At 36.3% G+C, this 18,986-nt stretch overlaps 1 protein-coding gene and 1 pseudogene across 5 annotated transcripts in view; one reads left to right on the forward strand and one right to left on the reverse strand.

The window, feature by feature from the left end:
- Mmp2 (Matrix metalloproteinase 2) overlaps nt 1-18,986 on the forward strand; it is a 234,661-nt gene that overhangs the window by 190,953 nt on the left and 24,722 nt on the right. For all 4 annotated transcript variants that reach the window (XM_077417229.1, XM_077417228.1, XM_077417230.1 and 1 more), the window contains one exon: nt 4,843-5,001. In XM_077417229.1, coding sequence (XP_077273355.1) covers nt 4,843-5,001 — 159 coding nt within the window. The remainder of the gene's footprint in view (nt 1-4,842; nt 5,002-18,986) is intronic.
- Nucleotides 12,192-15,518, reverse strand: LOC143903555 (uncharacterized; annotated as a pseudogene). The gene is made up of 3 exons (XR_013258746.1): nt 15,267-15,518; nt 12,850-13,162; nt 12,192-12,517 (listed from the first exon to the last, which is right to left on the reverse strand). The product of XR_013258746.1 is annotated as an uncharacterized LOC143903555 (transcript).

The following is an 18,986-nucleotide window of genomic DNA, read 5'->3' on the forward strand; positions in this document are numbered from 1 at the left end:
GGTGATAACAGCGCGCGTCCGACCCCTTCTATAATCCCCTCCTCGCCTCTGCGTCCAGTAAATGCGGCTCCTTGCACTTGCACCAAAGCCGCGGTCTAATTTTCTCTCCGTCAGGGGGGGAGGGCGAAGTTGATTTACACCGTCACCGTCACGTCCCAGCTATTAATTAGCCGTATTAATTAATCGGACTACTGTTCCGCTATCGGAAGTCGGGCTTGCTTCGGCGCGATTACATCGGTAGATTATTATTTGGGACCCCGATTTCCCAACGCGCGCTCCGGATCCCGATTGGCGTCGTTAATATTGCGCTGACTTAATTCAACGGCGCAGCCGACCGCATTCATACTGCACATTAGCATAATTATGACGGATGTTACTGCGACCCCACCACGAGTCTCTCTCTCTCTCTCTCTCTCTCTCTCTCTCTCTCTCTCTCTCTCTCTCTCTCTCTCTCTCTCTCTCTCTCTCTCTCTCTCTCTCTTTCTCTCTGCCATTATCAACTGTTACATGCGTATTCGAACAGTTAATTTCGGTGGTCGACTTAGTAACGAGGCGTCGCATCATGACGTTGTTTCTCGAGTTGACTATTATTGTGTCCGAATACGATGGGAACGGATACAAATATTTGACGTCAGAAAATGCATCTGTCTTTTTCGTTTAATTTTTATAAATAAATATATGTACAGGTAGCTGAAAATAGCATTTTATACATACAATTTAAATTCTATAATCAATTTTGATGCTTTTTAAGAAGATCTTGATTTTGCTTATAAAGATATTAAAAAAAGTCAAATATTAATGAATTATTGTCATACTCAGGAAGAATAAAGAGGTAAAATTTTAGTCGTAGATAAATAAGGTGTTTGAAAAGACGAACAAAAGTTAAAAGAAAATAATGGTAGTTCTGGCTCCATACAAGTTCTTGATAAACGGTGAGTTTTATTTCAGTGAGATAGTTAGATAGATAGGTGGATAGATATAGATACACTACCGCTCAAAAGTATTTGCCACCATAAAGGAATTTGACTAGAGTTTATTAATGAAATTTTAATGAAAAGACCAATAATTTGATATCTTTATTACATAGGTAGTTACATGTTATTTAAACAATGTTAAACAATGATTTGGCAAGAAAATAACATTATTTTAAATTTTTGCCTCATTAATGTGGCTGTTACGTCTTTTTTTTTTTCATTACAGCCTTACACAGTAACTGATTTTTGGCTTCTAAATACACCAACGATGATGATCTCGGAAAATGTATTTATGTACTATTTGAGATTTTCCGTACACAAAATAATTACATAAAATTAGGAATTAAGGGATAAAACGTAACATTAGTTTTGTGTAAGCAGGTAACAATGAGTACATGCCATACAATAATCTCTACTTTAAATTAAGTTTACTGCAAAAAATTTGAACTTTTACCATTTTTTTCTGGGATGGCAGATACTTTTGAGCGATAGTGTAGATAGATAGAGAGAGAAAGCGTAAGTTATTGAAGTTGGTTTTCTCGTTGGCCGAGCCAGAGGAGCCCTTTGCTGTATCGATCAATCGGTACGTGTATCGCAGTTAAAAGAATTAAAGTCTCGTCGGCCGCGCGGAGCGTATATTTCGGAGTAAAGGAATTAATATCTCGAAGCACGCGCGCGTTTCGCCGAAAGAAATTAAGCTTCCCGCGATCTTAGCTTTTTGTATGCATTCTCTTCGTTTCCCTCTCTCTTTCTCTCGCTCTCTTTTTGTTCCCAGTTCTAATTCGCGAGATTCACGAGATTCACGAAGAATTCTGTAAAATCCACGCGCGTCTTTCACAGGCGCTGTAATTACTAGAACTAAAATTGAAACTAAGAGAACTAAAGTGCTTGCAAAGAAGAGGGGAGATGTTATAATGGAAAGATGAAATCAAATCGGGATCGAAACGATTAGCGCACCACGTTTGGTCGGATCGTCGCTAATGATCTCCGTACGTAGAACAAACCCACACTCTCTTTCTCTCGCGGGATGTTCTATTACCGCAACGTGATTCGCCACACCATCGCGTCTCAGTTTCTCGCTATTTGCGAAGACAGCGCGACAGAATCCGCTTGTGGGAACGTGACATTAGCAACGCGACATTAGCAATTCATAACTGACATAACTGCGGTTGGACGTTGCTGGTAAATTGGTTACATTTGTTCTCTCTGTATCGCCCTCCTTCTCTCTCTCTCTCTCTCTCTCTCTCTCTCTCTCTCTCTCTCTCTCTCTCTCAAACGGAATTAATTTAAAGCGACGGCCACTTCGCCTTTAATTACGTTTGCCTAAGAGTTATTAACCGTTGTGCGTTGACGTGTAGAGGGCGCTACCACTTACGACGATCATTCAGGCTAATGGTTTTCGACTGTTCGCGCAACAGAGTCGAGAGTTCACAATGAAAGTGGCAAATAAAAAATAAGAATATACTTATCTCGAAACATCGTAGACTATCGCATTTAAAATTGTAGACCATCGCATAATTCACTTCTATATGGATACTTATCTATATTATACTTGAAAAGAGTGCCCTTTCACTCAAATGGAGTGCGATTTTACTCCGATTTATAGAGCGCATTTTTACTCTTTTTTAGAGTGGCGAATTACTCAAAATGCACGCAGGCTCAATTTTCACTTTTTGTTACACTATTTCTCTCGTTTTGAGTAATATTTCATTCTTCGATTTTTACGAAGAGTACATAAAGCAATAAAAACATCTTTCCTTTTTCATGAATGAAAAAAGATAGCTAAGAATGTTTCTTTTGTAATACTTTTATTCGCGGGCGTTTATCGGTTAACTTTAACAAAGCTATATATTGTATAAAATGTTAAATAATTCATTCTGGCACATGTTAGAAGTTTGTGCGACATGGAAGACTCGTTGTCTTGTCTTTAGTCACGTCTCTCTGCTCGTTTAACTCGCGAGAGACGAATATGGTATGACCCAAGAAAAAGAAGACCGTATCTCTCTCCCCGGTATATAACGAAAGTTTTCTCGTTGCATTGTTATAACGTATACTCGCGTCGCCCACTACTATTTCGGTATTTCAGTTAAATGTCTTGACGCGATTCTAGGATAACGTGATGCATAAGCCAGCTCGATGATGGACGATAAATGCGCGTAGTTTTCGAGCGATTGTATAGCTTCATTTTATCGCTCCACGTTTCATAAGCTCGCGCGATGAGAACAAAAGATCGCGAATGGGTATCCTCAGTAATTCGTAAACACCTTTATCTACGTTTTATACGTTTTATACGTTTATTATCGCTTTGTATCGCCAATGGGACTTTATGTTCATACTGCGCTTGAATGAATGAAGGTATCTCGGGACATATAACAGCTTCTACTGGATCTTTGACAAATGTTTGAGATCTTTTACGGAAAAATTAGAAAGAGAAGTGTTGTAAATTTTTATCGCTCTTGGATGAATTTTAAAAATCTTTGCTGAATTTTTTAAATATATACATATACATAATTTTTTATGTTATATATACAGAAATTTCATATATATTTTTATGTAAATATATTTTATAATCTTTTAGGTTTTTTCTTTTGTAATAAATTATAATTTGTAATAATGTTGTATGCACTCACAGGTTTTTTATGACAACTGAATTTTATGCAAAATGTATGGTATGGCTGGAGATTTCTCGCGAAATTTCGGTATCAAGTATCAAGATACCGCGGATTTTTCTCTGCGATACAAGCAACGATTCGCTATACTATTAATTTTTCCGGCGACAGTAACCCTCCCTCCTCGAATCGGCGATCGCTTTACGGTCCTAACCCATATCTGGGAAAGTAGTTTCTCGATGCGGGTCGAAATCGAATCGGAGCGAAGCGAAACGAAACGAAATGAAGGCGGAGATTCCGCGGCGGTGGCGGCGGCAGCAATTCCCGATGGAGTTGCCCGGAAAACTCGGCACGCGAACGCGAAAAAATTTTGTTACGCTTTTCTTTATATACCATGACGATATCTTTGGAGACCGTAAAAAATAAGGATGAAGATATCAAGGATAAAAAAATGTTGAGCACTTTTTACAAAAAATACATATTTAAAAGGACATTGCGTCCAAGTTGATTAAAAATAAATGCAAGTTTATTTTTACTAATGTAGATTAACTTTAATTTTGGTTTAACTTGCTTTTTATCTTTTTTTAGTTTTAAAAATTAGTTAAAAGTTAATCCGCGATTGATAAAATTAAGTTTTAGACAAATATTACTATTTGAATAGTTTTATAAAGGGCTGCACCATCAAATATTATTTTATCTTTCAAAAAAATGGGCAGTTTTTTTTCCCCAAAAAAATAGAAAACTGAGATATTAGATTGTAATCGATTTATATATTTTTATTAAGAAGCTACTGTTTTGTTCTTAATTCATTAAAAATGAGAACGCGAAAAATGTACTCCAATTAATTTTATCCACTAATTTTATCTAATTACACTAATATAGGGAACCGTGCTTCCAAGTTTTTAATTTGATAAATATTTTGTGATAAATGTGTATATTTCAAACAAGAACAAGAAAAAGAGAGTAATACATTAAATAAATTACACTGATATACATATAATAGACAATTTCAATTGTTTCGTATAACCAACCAATCTTGCTTTAATAAAATAACGTTCGCCATGTTGCGTTTCTACCTTTGCGAAATATTTGCGAGATATGCAATGTATATAAAGAAATCATGAGCCTCGCGAATCTGTATGCAACTCTTGTCTCGCATACCCGCAAGTATTGCGGTTGACATAAAGCGAGGTGCACCGTGCGCGGATAAAGACGGGCTCGCCGCCGAGATCTTGAATATATTTCTGCGCTTCTTTCAGGCACCAGCCTGTTCGCGGTGGCCGCTCATGAATTCGGCCATTCCCTGGGATTGGCGCACAGCTCAGTCCAAGGTGCCCTCATGTATCCCTGGTACCAGGGACTGAGCCCCAACTACGAGCTGCCGGAGGACGACCGCCACGGGATTCAGCAGATGTACGGTAAGTTGTTTTCCTTCGCCGCGTTAATACTTGCTATAATGCTCGTTTAAGTATTATAAATTGGTATTAAATTTGAGTCGCGTAAATTGTGGAGATCCGAGAACAAGAGAAAAAACCCTGATGGGATTAAGTTAAAATAACACTTTAAAAAGTAAAATTGAATGCGAAGGAAAGAAAATTACGATAAACTGTATCGCATTAATATTGCCAAATTATTATTGCTAATACTGTTAATTATGAATTTAAAAAACGAAAACAGAAAAGCCAAAGTTATTAAAAGTGAATATAATCATAATTAATTATAATGAACTGTAATACTGAAGAAAAAATTTCATTATAAGCTTTGAGAAAGATTCAAATATTAATGTTACATTAATTTTACTAGCTGTTAGTCTTTGCGAAGCAAAAACAAACGGAAACAGGAGCGGGAGTTATCCCCGTCGTGCCGCACGATTAGTATTCGTCCGCGGCTTCGCAGCCTCATTCTCGAGAATGTCTTCGTATTCACGCGGTGTGAATCGAACGAGCGGGATGTGCGAGCGGTTCATCTCGATCGTAAAACTTTCGGCGAGCGGCGATATAGTACCAGGCGAGATTTATAGCGCGCGTTATCGGCGTGGGATCGCGGCGTAGCGCGAGAGGCGGGCGAGCGCCGCTCGTGCAGTGTTTCAATTTCGGAATTTTAAGCACGCTGTGTGGGCGGGATAACCTCGGGCATTAAGGAGGCTCTTACCCGGCTGCTCTAATCAATGTAGCAACTGAAAAATTATCATTAATAATTGGTTATAAAATTATCGGAAAATTAAATAAAAAAAATGAATAATAATTTTTACATAGTGTAATAGTAAGTTATATGTTCTATTAGTGTAAATATTAAAATTTATACAATAAAGTCAGTTGACTACGTCAGTGCTAAAGAGCAAAATAATAACATGCGCGTGTTACAACGTCGTCTGCAGCAGTCTGCAGCTAAGTGAGGTGTAGCCGTGTAGCTTTGTAGCGATTGATGCGATGAAGAGATGGAGCTAAAAGAAAGATATAACGTGAGAATGCTGAGAGGGAAAATGAAAGGAAAATTCTCGAAAATAAAGGTTGTCAATGCGCGAGAGAATAATTATGCCGCTACCATACAGCGCAGAGAAAAGACATGTGCAAGTGGGGTTAGAAAGAATAATTAACATTGTTTACTTTTTGATTTTCAAGATTTGATTGGCAAATAATTGAAACTTATTGTTTATATAGGTACAAAACAATTCTCCGGAATGTTTGCATGCAGAGGATTAATACAACATTTGTAATACAACATTTGAAACTTCGCGCGATTTTGACACTCGGAAGATCATTCGCCTAACCTGTCGTACGTCATATTATATTAAAACTACAATATCTTTTATAACTCATCGTCAACACCAAGTTTTCTTCTTATTATTAGAAAGATTATTATTTTAACGACAATTCCTTAGTTTTTTGTTTACCTGGCTCGCAAACTTGCCAAGAAAATACATCACTTCCGGTAAAAATTTTAGTGTTTACCATATGCCCTGTGTTAAAAATGCGAATTTCAATACTGATATTTTTAAAATTTTTATCGTCAACCTATGCTAAAGTTTTGGGCATCGGTTTGTTGTGGTTTACTTTACAACATAATTTAATTTCATAAAGATCTGTCGTTTTATGATCGAGGTAAGAGCCTCCTTAAGGCGATACCGTTGCAGTCGGCTCGGGCTCGTAATGCGCGACATAACGCTTGGCGTGTCGGCCGGCAATCGAGTATATTAGAAAAGTTGTTTGTTTTTTATGTCCCGGTAAGCCTGGTGAGAGTATAAAGGCACGTACAGAGTAATTTGGCGAAGGTAGGACCTGTAATGGACGATATAAATTTCCCGGTCAAGTTTCTCCAGCCTCCGGTTTTAATATTTTGTCAAAGAAAAATATTAGGCATTTTTTTTCTAAAATTGAATAAATTTTAAAGACGCACTTATATATATATATAATTGAACAATATTCATTTGAAGGGTACAGGGAAAGAACGATCAAAGTCTTTTTGTCTTTATCTGATCACCGTATCTTGTGACATTTTCAAAAAACTTTGATAATTCTTATCTGTCTCGAGCAAGTACAATTATATTCATTGGAATAAGGTCGAAAGATATCGTGCTGAGAAAGAACGATCATAGTCCACGTGCTTGTGGGGAAGATGCCTTTATTTAATTATTGCAAATTATACGCATATTTCGAGAAGAATAAAATAAAATTAAGTAAAAAATATATTAAATTATATTTTTTAAGCAGGAATTTTTAGTTCTAAAGTGAATGCGCATATATATATATATATATATATATATATATATATGCGCATTCACTTTAGAACTAAAAAAAAATATATATATATATATATATATATATATATATATATATAGTCAACGACAATCTTGGCAACTTCGCCTATGCTAAAGTTAAGCGCGAAATATGTTCGATGCTGAGCTATATCGCGTTACGTACGTTCCCATTGTTGGAATTACCCCGCGTGATTTTGTCGCGCGCAAAACGGAATCACAACTTGAGCACGTCGAAATTGCTTTAATCGCGCAGTCATGGGAAACAGCTTAGTTATATTCACCCAGCCAAACAGCACGCGAAAATCTACCGTCCGTTATACGGGGTGTCGAGAATGTCGGAGTGATATACATTGTTACCTAAATACGCGTTGAAACTGTAAATAGAATTATTCCTTTTAAAATTATCTTTTTTTTTTATCAATCTTTATTAGAGCGAGAACCGTACTCCGAACTTGCTGTGAAATATATGCGACATGCTGCAAAGTGAAATGAAAACAGGAGGGTAGGTCGAGGTTGAGACACCCTGGCTCTTTAATCGAGATTATACCGGGCATCGGTGCGCCAGCTACATCGAAAATTTGAATTTCGAGCAAGGATCTATATCTCGCAGTACAGTTTCGCAGTAGATAGGGCACTTTATAGTCCGGCGACGGGGTAAAGTTGACCTTTCAGTAGCAAACTCGTTCGATGATAGTCAGCCGCCACGCCGCATAGCGAAACGCAGTTGCGCCCGCCGAATACTTGGTTGTCATAGCATCCCTACGGCGTTTAATGCACACCTGTGAGGCCTGTGAAAATGCTGAAAAATGTAGGGACGCACAGAAAGCGCGTAAACGAAAAGTAAACGCGCGAGAGCCCATTGTTCGAGTATTTTTCTTTGCTTCACAGAATAAACAACAACCGAGAAATTCTCTTCGCGAGTTTCTAGGATCTTATTTTAAATGTCAATCTTATTTTACCTCCAATCTTATATATATATATATATATATATATATATATATATATATATATATATATACTAGCTGGTTACCTGGGCTTCGCCCCGGAGGACATGTGTAATAATACACGCAAATAATCTCTCTCTCTCTCTCTCTCTCTCTCTCTTTCTCTCTCCCTCTCTCTCTCCCTCTCATAAAAAATTGGATTATTTTACACACATATTTTATCAAAATTTTGGCGTCATTCTTTTTTGTGTAAATTATTTCTTGGAAATTTTTCTTTTCATTAATCCAAATTTTTAATGATAATCTTATTTATATAAAAATCGAATAAGTTGTTTCTCTCGTTTTAACTGCAGGTTATTGCAAGAAAACCCCAATAACTTTTCTATCACTCGCGACAGTCACAAAAGCCACGAATTGAAGTGACTCTGTTCACATATAATATGTGAAATAAACAACTTATTCTACATAAAAAAATAAATTGTTATCGAAAAATAATACACATCGTGGCAATTAAACCCATCCTCTAAAAATTAATAAACTTTTTGAAAGATCAGTAACGAAAAACTAATACAGTTTATAACACTTTCCGAGAAATTCTACCTCTGTTTTATATACAATTCTTTAAGATTTAATCAATTATTTCCCGAAAAATTCATAAAATTTCTGATAACAATTTCCAAAAAGATCAGTAACGAAAAGTTATACACTTTATATCACAAAATTCAATTCTTTGAAATTCGGGCAATTAATTCCCAAAAAATTGGAAAAAATTTTGGTACCATTTTCCAAAAAAATCAGAAACAAAAAATTATACATTTTATATCACTCCCCGGAAAATTCTATCCCTGTTTCATATATAATTCTTTGAGATTCGGTCAATTATTTCGCGTAAGAATTAGAAAAATTAGAAAAACCGGTTTCCAGAAGATCGGTAACGAAAAATTATACACTTTGTAGCACTCTCCGGAAAATTCTACCCCTATTTTATATTGTTATAATACAAATTCGGTCCAATAGTTTTTAAGTTAAAAACATTCAAACATACACCACTTGTAAGAATTAAAAAAATTAAAAAAATGGGTTTCCAGAAAATAGATAATGAAAAACTATACACTCTATAGCACTCGCCGGAAAATTCTACCCCTATTTTATATGGTTCTAATATAAATTCGGTCCAATAGTTTTTAAGTTAATAACGTTTTTTTTTTATTTTTCTAATTCTTACGGGTGGTATATGTTTGAACGTTTTTAACTTAAAAATTATTGGACCGAATTTGTATTAAAAACATATAAAATAGGGGTAGAATTTTCCGGGGAGTGCTATAGGGTGTATAGTTTTTTGTTATCTGTTTTCTGGACACCGATTTTTTTAATTCTTTTACCCGTAAGGATTAGAAAAATTAAAAACATCGGTTTCCAGAAAATCGGTTACAAAAGAATACATACCCTATAGCACATTCCAGAAAATTCTACCCCTATTTAATGTACTTGTTGTAAAAATTCGGTCCAATAGTTTTTAAGTTATTAACGTTCAAACATACACCACCCGTATGGATTTTATATAAGTATAGATATATGTATATATATATATATATATATATATATATATATATATATACTTTTAAAGTTTTATTAATATTACAAAAATATTATTGAGTAAATTAATATTCGAATAAATAAAAATTCCTGATCTGTCTGCCAATATATCAAAGCAGAAACGTAAAAATTTTCCTCTTCGGTGTACATTCTAACTTTTAGCGGTGCTGCGAGCTTAAAGCTGCCGGATGATAAAAATGTTATATATTATATCGTTGGAATAAAATTGCTAGAAGGACAACACGAACGAGCTTCCGGCCTGTTGCGACGTTTGAAATAGAGAATAGCTTCGATCCGCTGGTTTTTACGTGGCTGACTTTATGACGCAATGTTGTAAAACAAGGAATGCAGATATGTTGTACGTGCGGTAAAAATATACATTTCCTTGGCACTCGTTTTGTTCCGCATTTCCTGGTTTTTGACGTTTGAAATAAATATTGCAAGAAGTTTTATATGATTTTCTAAATCTTATCTTTTACCTTTGAGCTCGCGTTATTACTTATATTACTCGCAACATTGTATTTTTCAAATTCTTTCTGAATTTCCGAGTGCAATTTAAAGCACCAATCCCGCTTGTCTATTTTTATAATAGTCACGTGAATATCACGTTAAAAACCCGCAATAAATGATAGCAACTACGATAATGGTCATTGCGTCTTAATAAATTCTCTAAAAATTATATTTTTACTCATTTACTTAATTACACAGTATTAAAAATTCGATTGGTCCGTCTATTTGAAAACAATAAAAACACAAAGATCGCCGATATATCGTCCTATACGTACCTATCTCCGAGCTACACGCGAGACTGCATCTTGCACGATGATGCACTGTCGCTTTCGTTACGGGCCGTCCGCTCTTTTCGGTTACACGGAGACCGGGGGTGAAATGAAACGTGAATAAAATATAAAGAATGACCGGGTTTCGCGCGCTATTCATCTCCCGTCATCCCGCGGGGTACAGGAGAATGTACCATCGGGATGGTGATTTAGTGTACTGCGGCAGAGCTTTGCCGGGGTGGTGGTTCTCCGGAGGATGGCGAATATGTATTTTGATTTTCCCGCCCCTCTACTCCTGCCTGTACCTCCTCTACCTGTTATTTGTTATTCTCGTTTTCTATCTGTCTATCAGCGTTATCCTTTCCGCCTTGATCTTTCCGCGCGCGCTCGGTTGTTTCGTGCTGCGTTGCATCTGGGAAATTCCGTGCAAGAGGCGAGCCAACGTAGCGGAAAGGTGATTTTTACTTACGAAAAACGTTTATTTAGTATCACAAAACACGAAGGTTCCTTATATTCGATCCTTCAGAATAATAGCTTTTTATCGTAGATGACAATATTGTGGAAAATTACTACATTTATTTACGTATCAAGTTATAATTTGCTACTATAATTATCGCGATGATATATTACTTTAATTTAAAAAGTGTACAGTCTAACTTAAGTCTAATTTAATCTTAATTTGAAATAATATTTAATGATCTAATTTTTACCATATCGGTATATTACTTTTCGATTAAGTATATAGGTTTGCCCGAAAATAAATTCACATAACGATTAAAAAACGACTCGAGCGCTTTCATCCTTTGTACAGACGTCTCGCTAGCGCATCGTTCTTCGTTTTTCACCCGCGACCTCCCATTTCTATTAGATTACTCCGTTTCGTCCCGTACATTCTCCCCGGTTGCTGTCGGTGGTAAACGTATTACATGCGCCGCGTAGCACGGGGAGGAGAGAGCGCGAATGCGAACGAGGGCTCGCATTTGTCTTCTCTGAAAGGATCGGCCATTGACGGATGCATTTGCTTTTGCGCTGCGGCGCGCTTCTCTGCTCGTCGCATTGTCGAATGCAAACAGCGCGACAGTGGGAATCAGCTTAGTCTCGTTCGCCATAATGGAAAAAGGGATCTTACTCGCGGCGTAATTGCGGTGCTTTTGCTACCGTTTGGATGTTCCGTTTCGTTATTCGTTTCACGATTAAATAAATCGAGAATAAGTCCGAGAATCAGATGCAAAATAGAAATTTCAATTAGACTAGTCATATTATTTAATATTTAATAATTATATTGTTATTTTTAACATTTAACAAAGAGGTCAAAGTGGCTGATAGAACTATCTGTAAATTGAAAAAAAAAATGATTATCGAAGTTTCAAAGTTTCTTATGAAGTTTTAAAGTTTTTAACGTCAAAAAAGAGAAAATTCTACTTTAATCGTAAGTAATTAACATCGTGTTTTAAAAGAAATTGCAAAACATTTTATTATTTGTAAGGGTTTTTTTTCAATTTCACGTAATCTAGAAAAACTTACAAAAATGATAGATTTAAAAAATATTTTGTTATTAAATTTACAAACGTACAAATGATATCTATCTAAACGTAACGAAAGGCGGAGGTCGCACTCCTCTTTCGCGTTTTCAGTGCATTCTTGAGTTTTTGGACGGTCACGGTAAGCTGGCGAACTTGTGCCTGTAGATGCTTTATCTTATCGTTGTCCTCCTTCAGCTCCTCCATCGCTACCTCTCAGACGATCTTCGCCTCTGCCGGCACTTTCGAGATCTCGTCCCAGTTAACGCTCTTGGCGCACATACTTGATCGGCTGTTCCTTCATCTCCTCCTTCGGCAACATGTGAACACGACGTCCCCTTGAAAAAGAGAGCAGCGCGCTTGTCATACGATATCGCCGATATCGGGAAATCTCGAAGCTAAATTATTACGATACGATCGGCACCAGAGATCAATCATCAGATTGCTTATTTAATTTCAGGAGAGATTAAACGCGAATTACGATTCCGTACATTTTTTCGCGCGTTTTTCCGGTTAAGCCCTATATATAATTAAAATACCATCAGGATTCAGGAGATGTGTATTTTAATAAAAGTTCCAGAGGGAACTATTTGTTTAAATTGTCGATCGATTGTCACTTTATTTTGGACGAATAATTACGAATAATTACAAAGATCAATTATTTTCTTACCTCGTGATGGTCGGTCTTCTGATCGACGACGGTAACGAACGTAATATCGGCGAGGATGGTCGTTCGGTTTCTGGTTCTCTCTGCGCCACTCTGCGGTGATGATCGATCCACTTCTGCGGCTTTCGCGATCGAGTCGGTGCAGGAAGTTGGCGCCAATTCCAAAGTCGGAACGGCATTGTCCATCAGAATGAAGCCTGCGGAGCAAGCTTGCGAGAAATGACGCGAGCACAGTGACAATTGTGGGGGCACGTCCTTGTTAGTCTCGTTGATCGCATCCAACCACTTCTTCCAGCGATTCTTGTTCTCGGGAAATCTGAGGATCGGAGAGTGACGGCGTAAAAATTGTTTCGTGTTTTTATTTTTTTCTTTTTAGGTCTTTTTTAAAGCTTCTTTAGATTTTTATATGCGCGACATTGTGATCTATAACGACTCTGTGCGCAGATTTATGAACGAAGGGCGACCAACAATTATTTGGATTACATTTGAACGTGTATAATGTTTAAAATTATAGAGAATAGAAGCAACTTTATATATAATACTAATAATTTTGAAAGTTTACAAAATCCGCAATAAATTCTTTACAATGATTTAATAAGAATGCTTATCGGTGCATTAAAATTTAAATCGATTATCAATTTAAGTATTTGGATTTACTGTTCTAACTAGGAAGTGTGTTTTAAAAACCGACAAGAAATCGGCGCGCAGTTTACTGAGCTTGGAAAAAATTGTACGAAATTCACACAATATTATTATTAGGCTACCAAAAGATCCAGTACAAACCGTAAAATGACGATTTTTTTCTAATTGATTGTATAACGGACGTGTTAAATTTATTATTATTGTTCACAATAATTAATTAAATTATTAAAGTACATTTTTATTTTAAAAAAGGGGAAAAAATGAGTTTTAGGGACGATTCAACAATAAATTTTTTGATTGAGCAGATTCGATATGTTTGAAGGTGACTTCGATTAAACTGTGATTTATTTAATCAGTAATTAATAATTAATTCAACCATCGTTTGCTGCAAAACTTTCATAATTTGTTACTTCTAATTGAATTTTCTTTTCTATACATTAAACGGAAAAAAGCGTTGTAATTATATTCAAGAAAATAATATACTAATTCAAATAATTTCTATAAATTGACCGTGACTGGCAATATATAACGTCTTACCAATATGAACATTGAAAAACTGTGAGCCAACTTGGTTTGTCAGATTCACACAGCACTTTTTCGGATCAATCATCGAGGCATTATTAATTTCGACCATGGGTTTTGGTCAGTTGATGTAATTTCTAAATTAAGTAGTTTTAAATTTTTATTGCGAAAATTATTAGCCCAGCCCCAGTGGTCGAATTGGCACGACACCAGCACGGTATACGGGAGGTTCCAGGTTCAAACCCGGGCTGGGATAATATTTTTCGCAATAAAAATTTAAAACTATTTAATTTAGAAATTACATTAACTGACCAAAACCTATGGTCGAAATTAATAATGCCTCGATGATTGATCCGAAAAAGTGCTGTGTGAGTCTGACAAACCAAGTTGGCTCACAGTTTTTTAATGTTCATATCGGAAAGACGTTATATATTGCCAGTCACGGTCGATTTAAAGAAATGACTTGAATTGTTATTCTATACTGGCGAAAGAAATTTATTATTCTGTTTAATATATAGATACTGTTCTCAATGAATTAATTGCTGATTAAGTTAATCGGAGTTTGGTCGAAATCGACCTAACACTTTACAGCTCGAAACATTTTGTTTATTAGACCAAAAAGATATGGCAACCGTACCGTAGGGGATCACCACTTTTAGTTCTGGCAAAATTCTGCGAGGGAGAAGGATATACATTCACTGTCACTTTCTTTTTCTTTCCGTCTCTTTCTTTGTCTCTTTCCTATCTCTTTCTCTTTTTGTTTCTCTTGCTTTTGCCAAGAAATGGCGAACCAATCAAAAGCTACCGTATGGTCAGACTTTAGTAAGAATTTAAAGTCACTAGATAATCTAGTGACTTTATTTATTTATTTTTATTTGAGAAAAATACAGGCCTTGGCAGAGCCATCTGGCCGATCTAGTGACTTTAATGAGAATTGTTATTGCTGCGTCATCTCTGATAATTCCATGCACAACTTTTTCTCTTTTTTTTTCTCTTTCTGATGTTTGTCTCTCTGCTATTTTTAATTTATATCGAATCGTAAGATTACAAAGACAAAATCGGATATTACTATACAAAATTTCATACATCATTATTGATCTGTGTCTAAATACAAGGTAGCTTCTCAGATTACCTATATCTATCGAGGTACGTTACTACGCATGCGCGCACCGAGATGCGCGTATACATTTTATTATACATCCACACATATTGTACATACATTATACGCACACGCATGCGCCGTACTTGAGTCTTACATGTCAGACGGTATCTTCTGCGCGTCTTCGGAATGTTGCCTGCAGAGAAAGCAACTCATCGAGGCCATCTCGAGGTTCGTATGATGCACGCAACGTCGCTTCCACGATTGATGGTACGATCCAAGTTATGAACGCGGATCAACGCGGACTGACGACCGCACTAAAGCGAGAGATCCTCGATGCGCGTCGTCTTCGTCTCACACTGACACGCTTATTGGTTGCGCTCGCCGCTGCTCCGACCGACATGTCAGAACACTGATGCACCGCGGTGATGAAAATTGGCGCGATATTCGAATGAGCAATTCTCGAACTTAAGAATAAAAAGAAAGAGAGAGAGAGAAAGAAAGAACAGAAGAAAAAATGATGATTTTGGTTTCAATATCATAAAAAAAACACTTAAAGAGATATAATAAATAAACAAATTTATTTATAAATTAACTTTAATTAAATTAAAATTGTAAATTTTTGATTGTAAATCTTGACATTTTATTTTTTTCAAGAATTTTTATAAAAATTATAGAAAAAATTGTTTAATTTTTAAATTGTATCTATAATATGAATTACATTAGATATCCCAATAATATCAGGAAAATCATAAAATCACTATAATATGTCGCAAAATTCAGTTGCTTTCATTTTCGGGTATGAATAATAACAGAAGAAAAGCGATTTTATTTTATTCGCTCTTCGGAAGCGAATGCAATATCTTTTGAAACCCCACTTGCAAAAGCGACCTGGCCTCTCGAAGAATTTTTTCAACCATAAAACGCGCAATGATTCTACACATATACAAAAATTGGTCGGTGTAACTTTTGTGAGGGGGTAATAAAATACACGATACGTGCGTCACGCGAAATATTTACGACGGCCGATGCTCCGATGCTTGCGCGCGTGAATCCAAAAAGATATGCCCGGGATACGGGAACACTACGAGCAACGCGCGAAAGGAATCCCAAAATAGATCGCGTGCATCCCTATCCTACGTTTTATTTTTGACTATACAACTCGTTCGCGCTTCGCTTCCCCATTTCCTATTGTTTACGGCATCAATATTTGTGCGCAGCGCAGCAAAAATTACGTGGTGACCCGTGCGGAGAGAAATAAACGTGAAAAAAAAGGAAATGCTGTTGCGGAATCAACAACAGCATTTTGCATTACAATCGTCGCGCGAAGAATCGCGATTCGCTTGACTTCTCTCGAATTATAAACGAAAAGTGTTTTCTACTTTTGGCAAAGAAGAGCTAGGCCGGAACTACAGGCGGACTTTACAACTTAAGAGATGAGTTACTAAGATGACAAGAAAGTTTCTGCACATTGTAGTAACTTCTAATCGGACGTGCCCAGTTTTCCTCGACTCTGTAGTTTTGAAATTGCTTGCCCTCATAACCGATTATATCTATATATTTTAAAGGTAAAGAATAATATCTCCGATTTTTGGAATTATAGAGTTAATACTTTTTTCAATAGATCAAGAGTTTAACTTATACATATAATAGTGAAGGATCTTATGTCCATTATTACTAGTTCCTAAGATACACTGTTTAGAAAAAGTATTAGAAATTTTCATAGAAATAATAAACTTTAAATCATGTTTTCTCTAAATTTCTAATAATGGAGATACAATTCTTTACCTCTAATCTAAACTACAGATATAATCATTTTTCGCGGCGGAATTATTATTTTGCACGTTTTTCGTTTATTGAATTAATTTGTTCGAGGATGTCAGTTTCACGTTAATCGAAGCACCGAGGAAACTTTAACTTTATGTGGACGATAGTACCTGCAAAATTCAATAAGAGAACTAATTATACATGAATTCGTTCAGCCTTTATGAGTCCACATTACATAGAAAGTCTTGCAATCGTCGTAAATATTAAATGGTATAAATACAAATATTGTCCGTGTTTCGTTTTCTTTCTCCGTGTGCGACCTGTGTTCCATCACTCATGCATTGTAGTACCCGCGAACAGTACAGTTGAAACCCCCCCGAGGTACTAACAACCGCACCCGCGATCGCCAGTCCAGGAGATCCATTTTCGTCACGTGTCAATTTTTCGCGAAGTTACAGCAGCATCCGCAAAATTACGCGCGCGTGTTCGTTTTATGAATGAAGGCGTCACGGGTGAGAGTAGGGAGAGAATGGGATAGGTCGTGCCTACTATGCGCGTATAGTAGCTTTTAGTAGCGCGTATACTCAGCTGACTCGCTCGCTTGAACGAGTCTCGCTATCGCTTCGTGCGACGGTAGTGTCTCACTATAAGTCTGTTCTATAGCTGAACTTTTTACACAGATCATCTTTTCTCTTTTTCTCTTCAATTAACGTGAAAAGACAAAGAGGAAAGACAAACCGTGCAAGAAGTTTAGCTAAAAAAATTACGTTCCCCGATATTTCCAATCGGATAAATTCGCCGCGAGTTGCGATGAATTGCGTACTTACAAATGCCGCAAGTTTCGCACATTCGATGGATCTGGAATCGATTTTGTTTGCGAGATATGGTTGATTTATTTTAAAAAGATTATTACATGATTTATTTTATTTATTCTAGAAAGCACTATATATCTCGTAAGAAAATGGAACGGTCGTTTATTTTAAAGTTGAAATTATTATATAATAATAAACGACGTGATATATGGAAATTACGATATCTTTTGCATATCTTTTACATATATTTTATATATGTATTTTACATATCTTTTATATTTCAGTAGCGAAGAATAGAAGCAGCTGGCACAGACAGCATACAGAGGGTGAAATTTTGAAGTTTGCGTTCGATAAACTTGGAATCGTGCAGCTCTGGCAGACAGTTCGCGAGATATAGTCGAATTGTATAGTCGATATGAAACGTTCTTATAAAATTGAGGACAAAATAACCATGTCATTTTAAAATCGTAATCGTTTCCTGTGTACTGCCGTCCCTACGTCTCGCGTTCTTTATGATATACAAATGGAGCTTTGTTCGCCGTGTACAAGAATATCAAAATAGTTTAAAACAAGATTGGTTGAAAATAGAAGAATCTTACTTTATTAGAATAATCGAAGTAATTACTTCCATCAATTTTTTTCCTGAAACTAATCAGAGGAAAAGGCAAGAAAATAAGAGTATTAGTCACATTATTACAATTGTGTTCTTAGTTCGGTATTCATATTCGGATCTTATATTTAAGATCGTCTTAAGTACAATCTTAAGATGTTATGAACCATGCAATCACATGAGCCAAAGCACATTGGGGGGGGGGGGGTAGCATCTTAAGATTGTACTTAAGACGATCTTAAATGATAAGAGCCGACTATGAGTACCGGTCTTAGAATTATGTAAAAGTGTATTCTATTATAAATGACAGAAATGGTAAAAGATCTAGAAGTATATTCTTAAAGTTATACATACTGGATTCTTTGTTTATTATCCAAAATTTAAATTCCGTACATGTATAGAATATTTATTATATAATTGTACAAATTTATGCATACTCATAAATCCGTCGGTTGTAACATTTGTCCAAAGAATTTCTCGACGATATATTTTCTTGAGTGAAGTCTCGCAGAACCGCATTTCCACGGGAACCTGCATCCACTCTTGCCGCTTGCATTCCCGGTGAAACTCGCGCCCGAATTTTTCTCTTCGTTTGTCGTGGCGTCGCCGGCATTGTTTCATCCATTCTCTCTCTTCCTCTGAAAACCAACGAGCGGATGTTTCCGACAGATCGGCCGTTCTCGTCCCA

The sequence above is a fragment of the Temnothorax americanus genome, unplaced genomic scaffold (genome assembly GCF_048541705.1).
Source record: "Temnothorax americanus isolate GAGA-0224 unplaced genomic scaffold, ASM4854170v1 Scaffold48, whole genome shotgun sequence".
Lineage (NCBI taxonomy): Eukaryota > Metazoa > Arthropoda > Insecta > Hymenoptera > Formicidae > Temnothorax > Temnothorax americanus.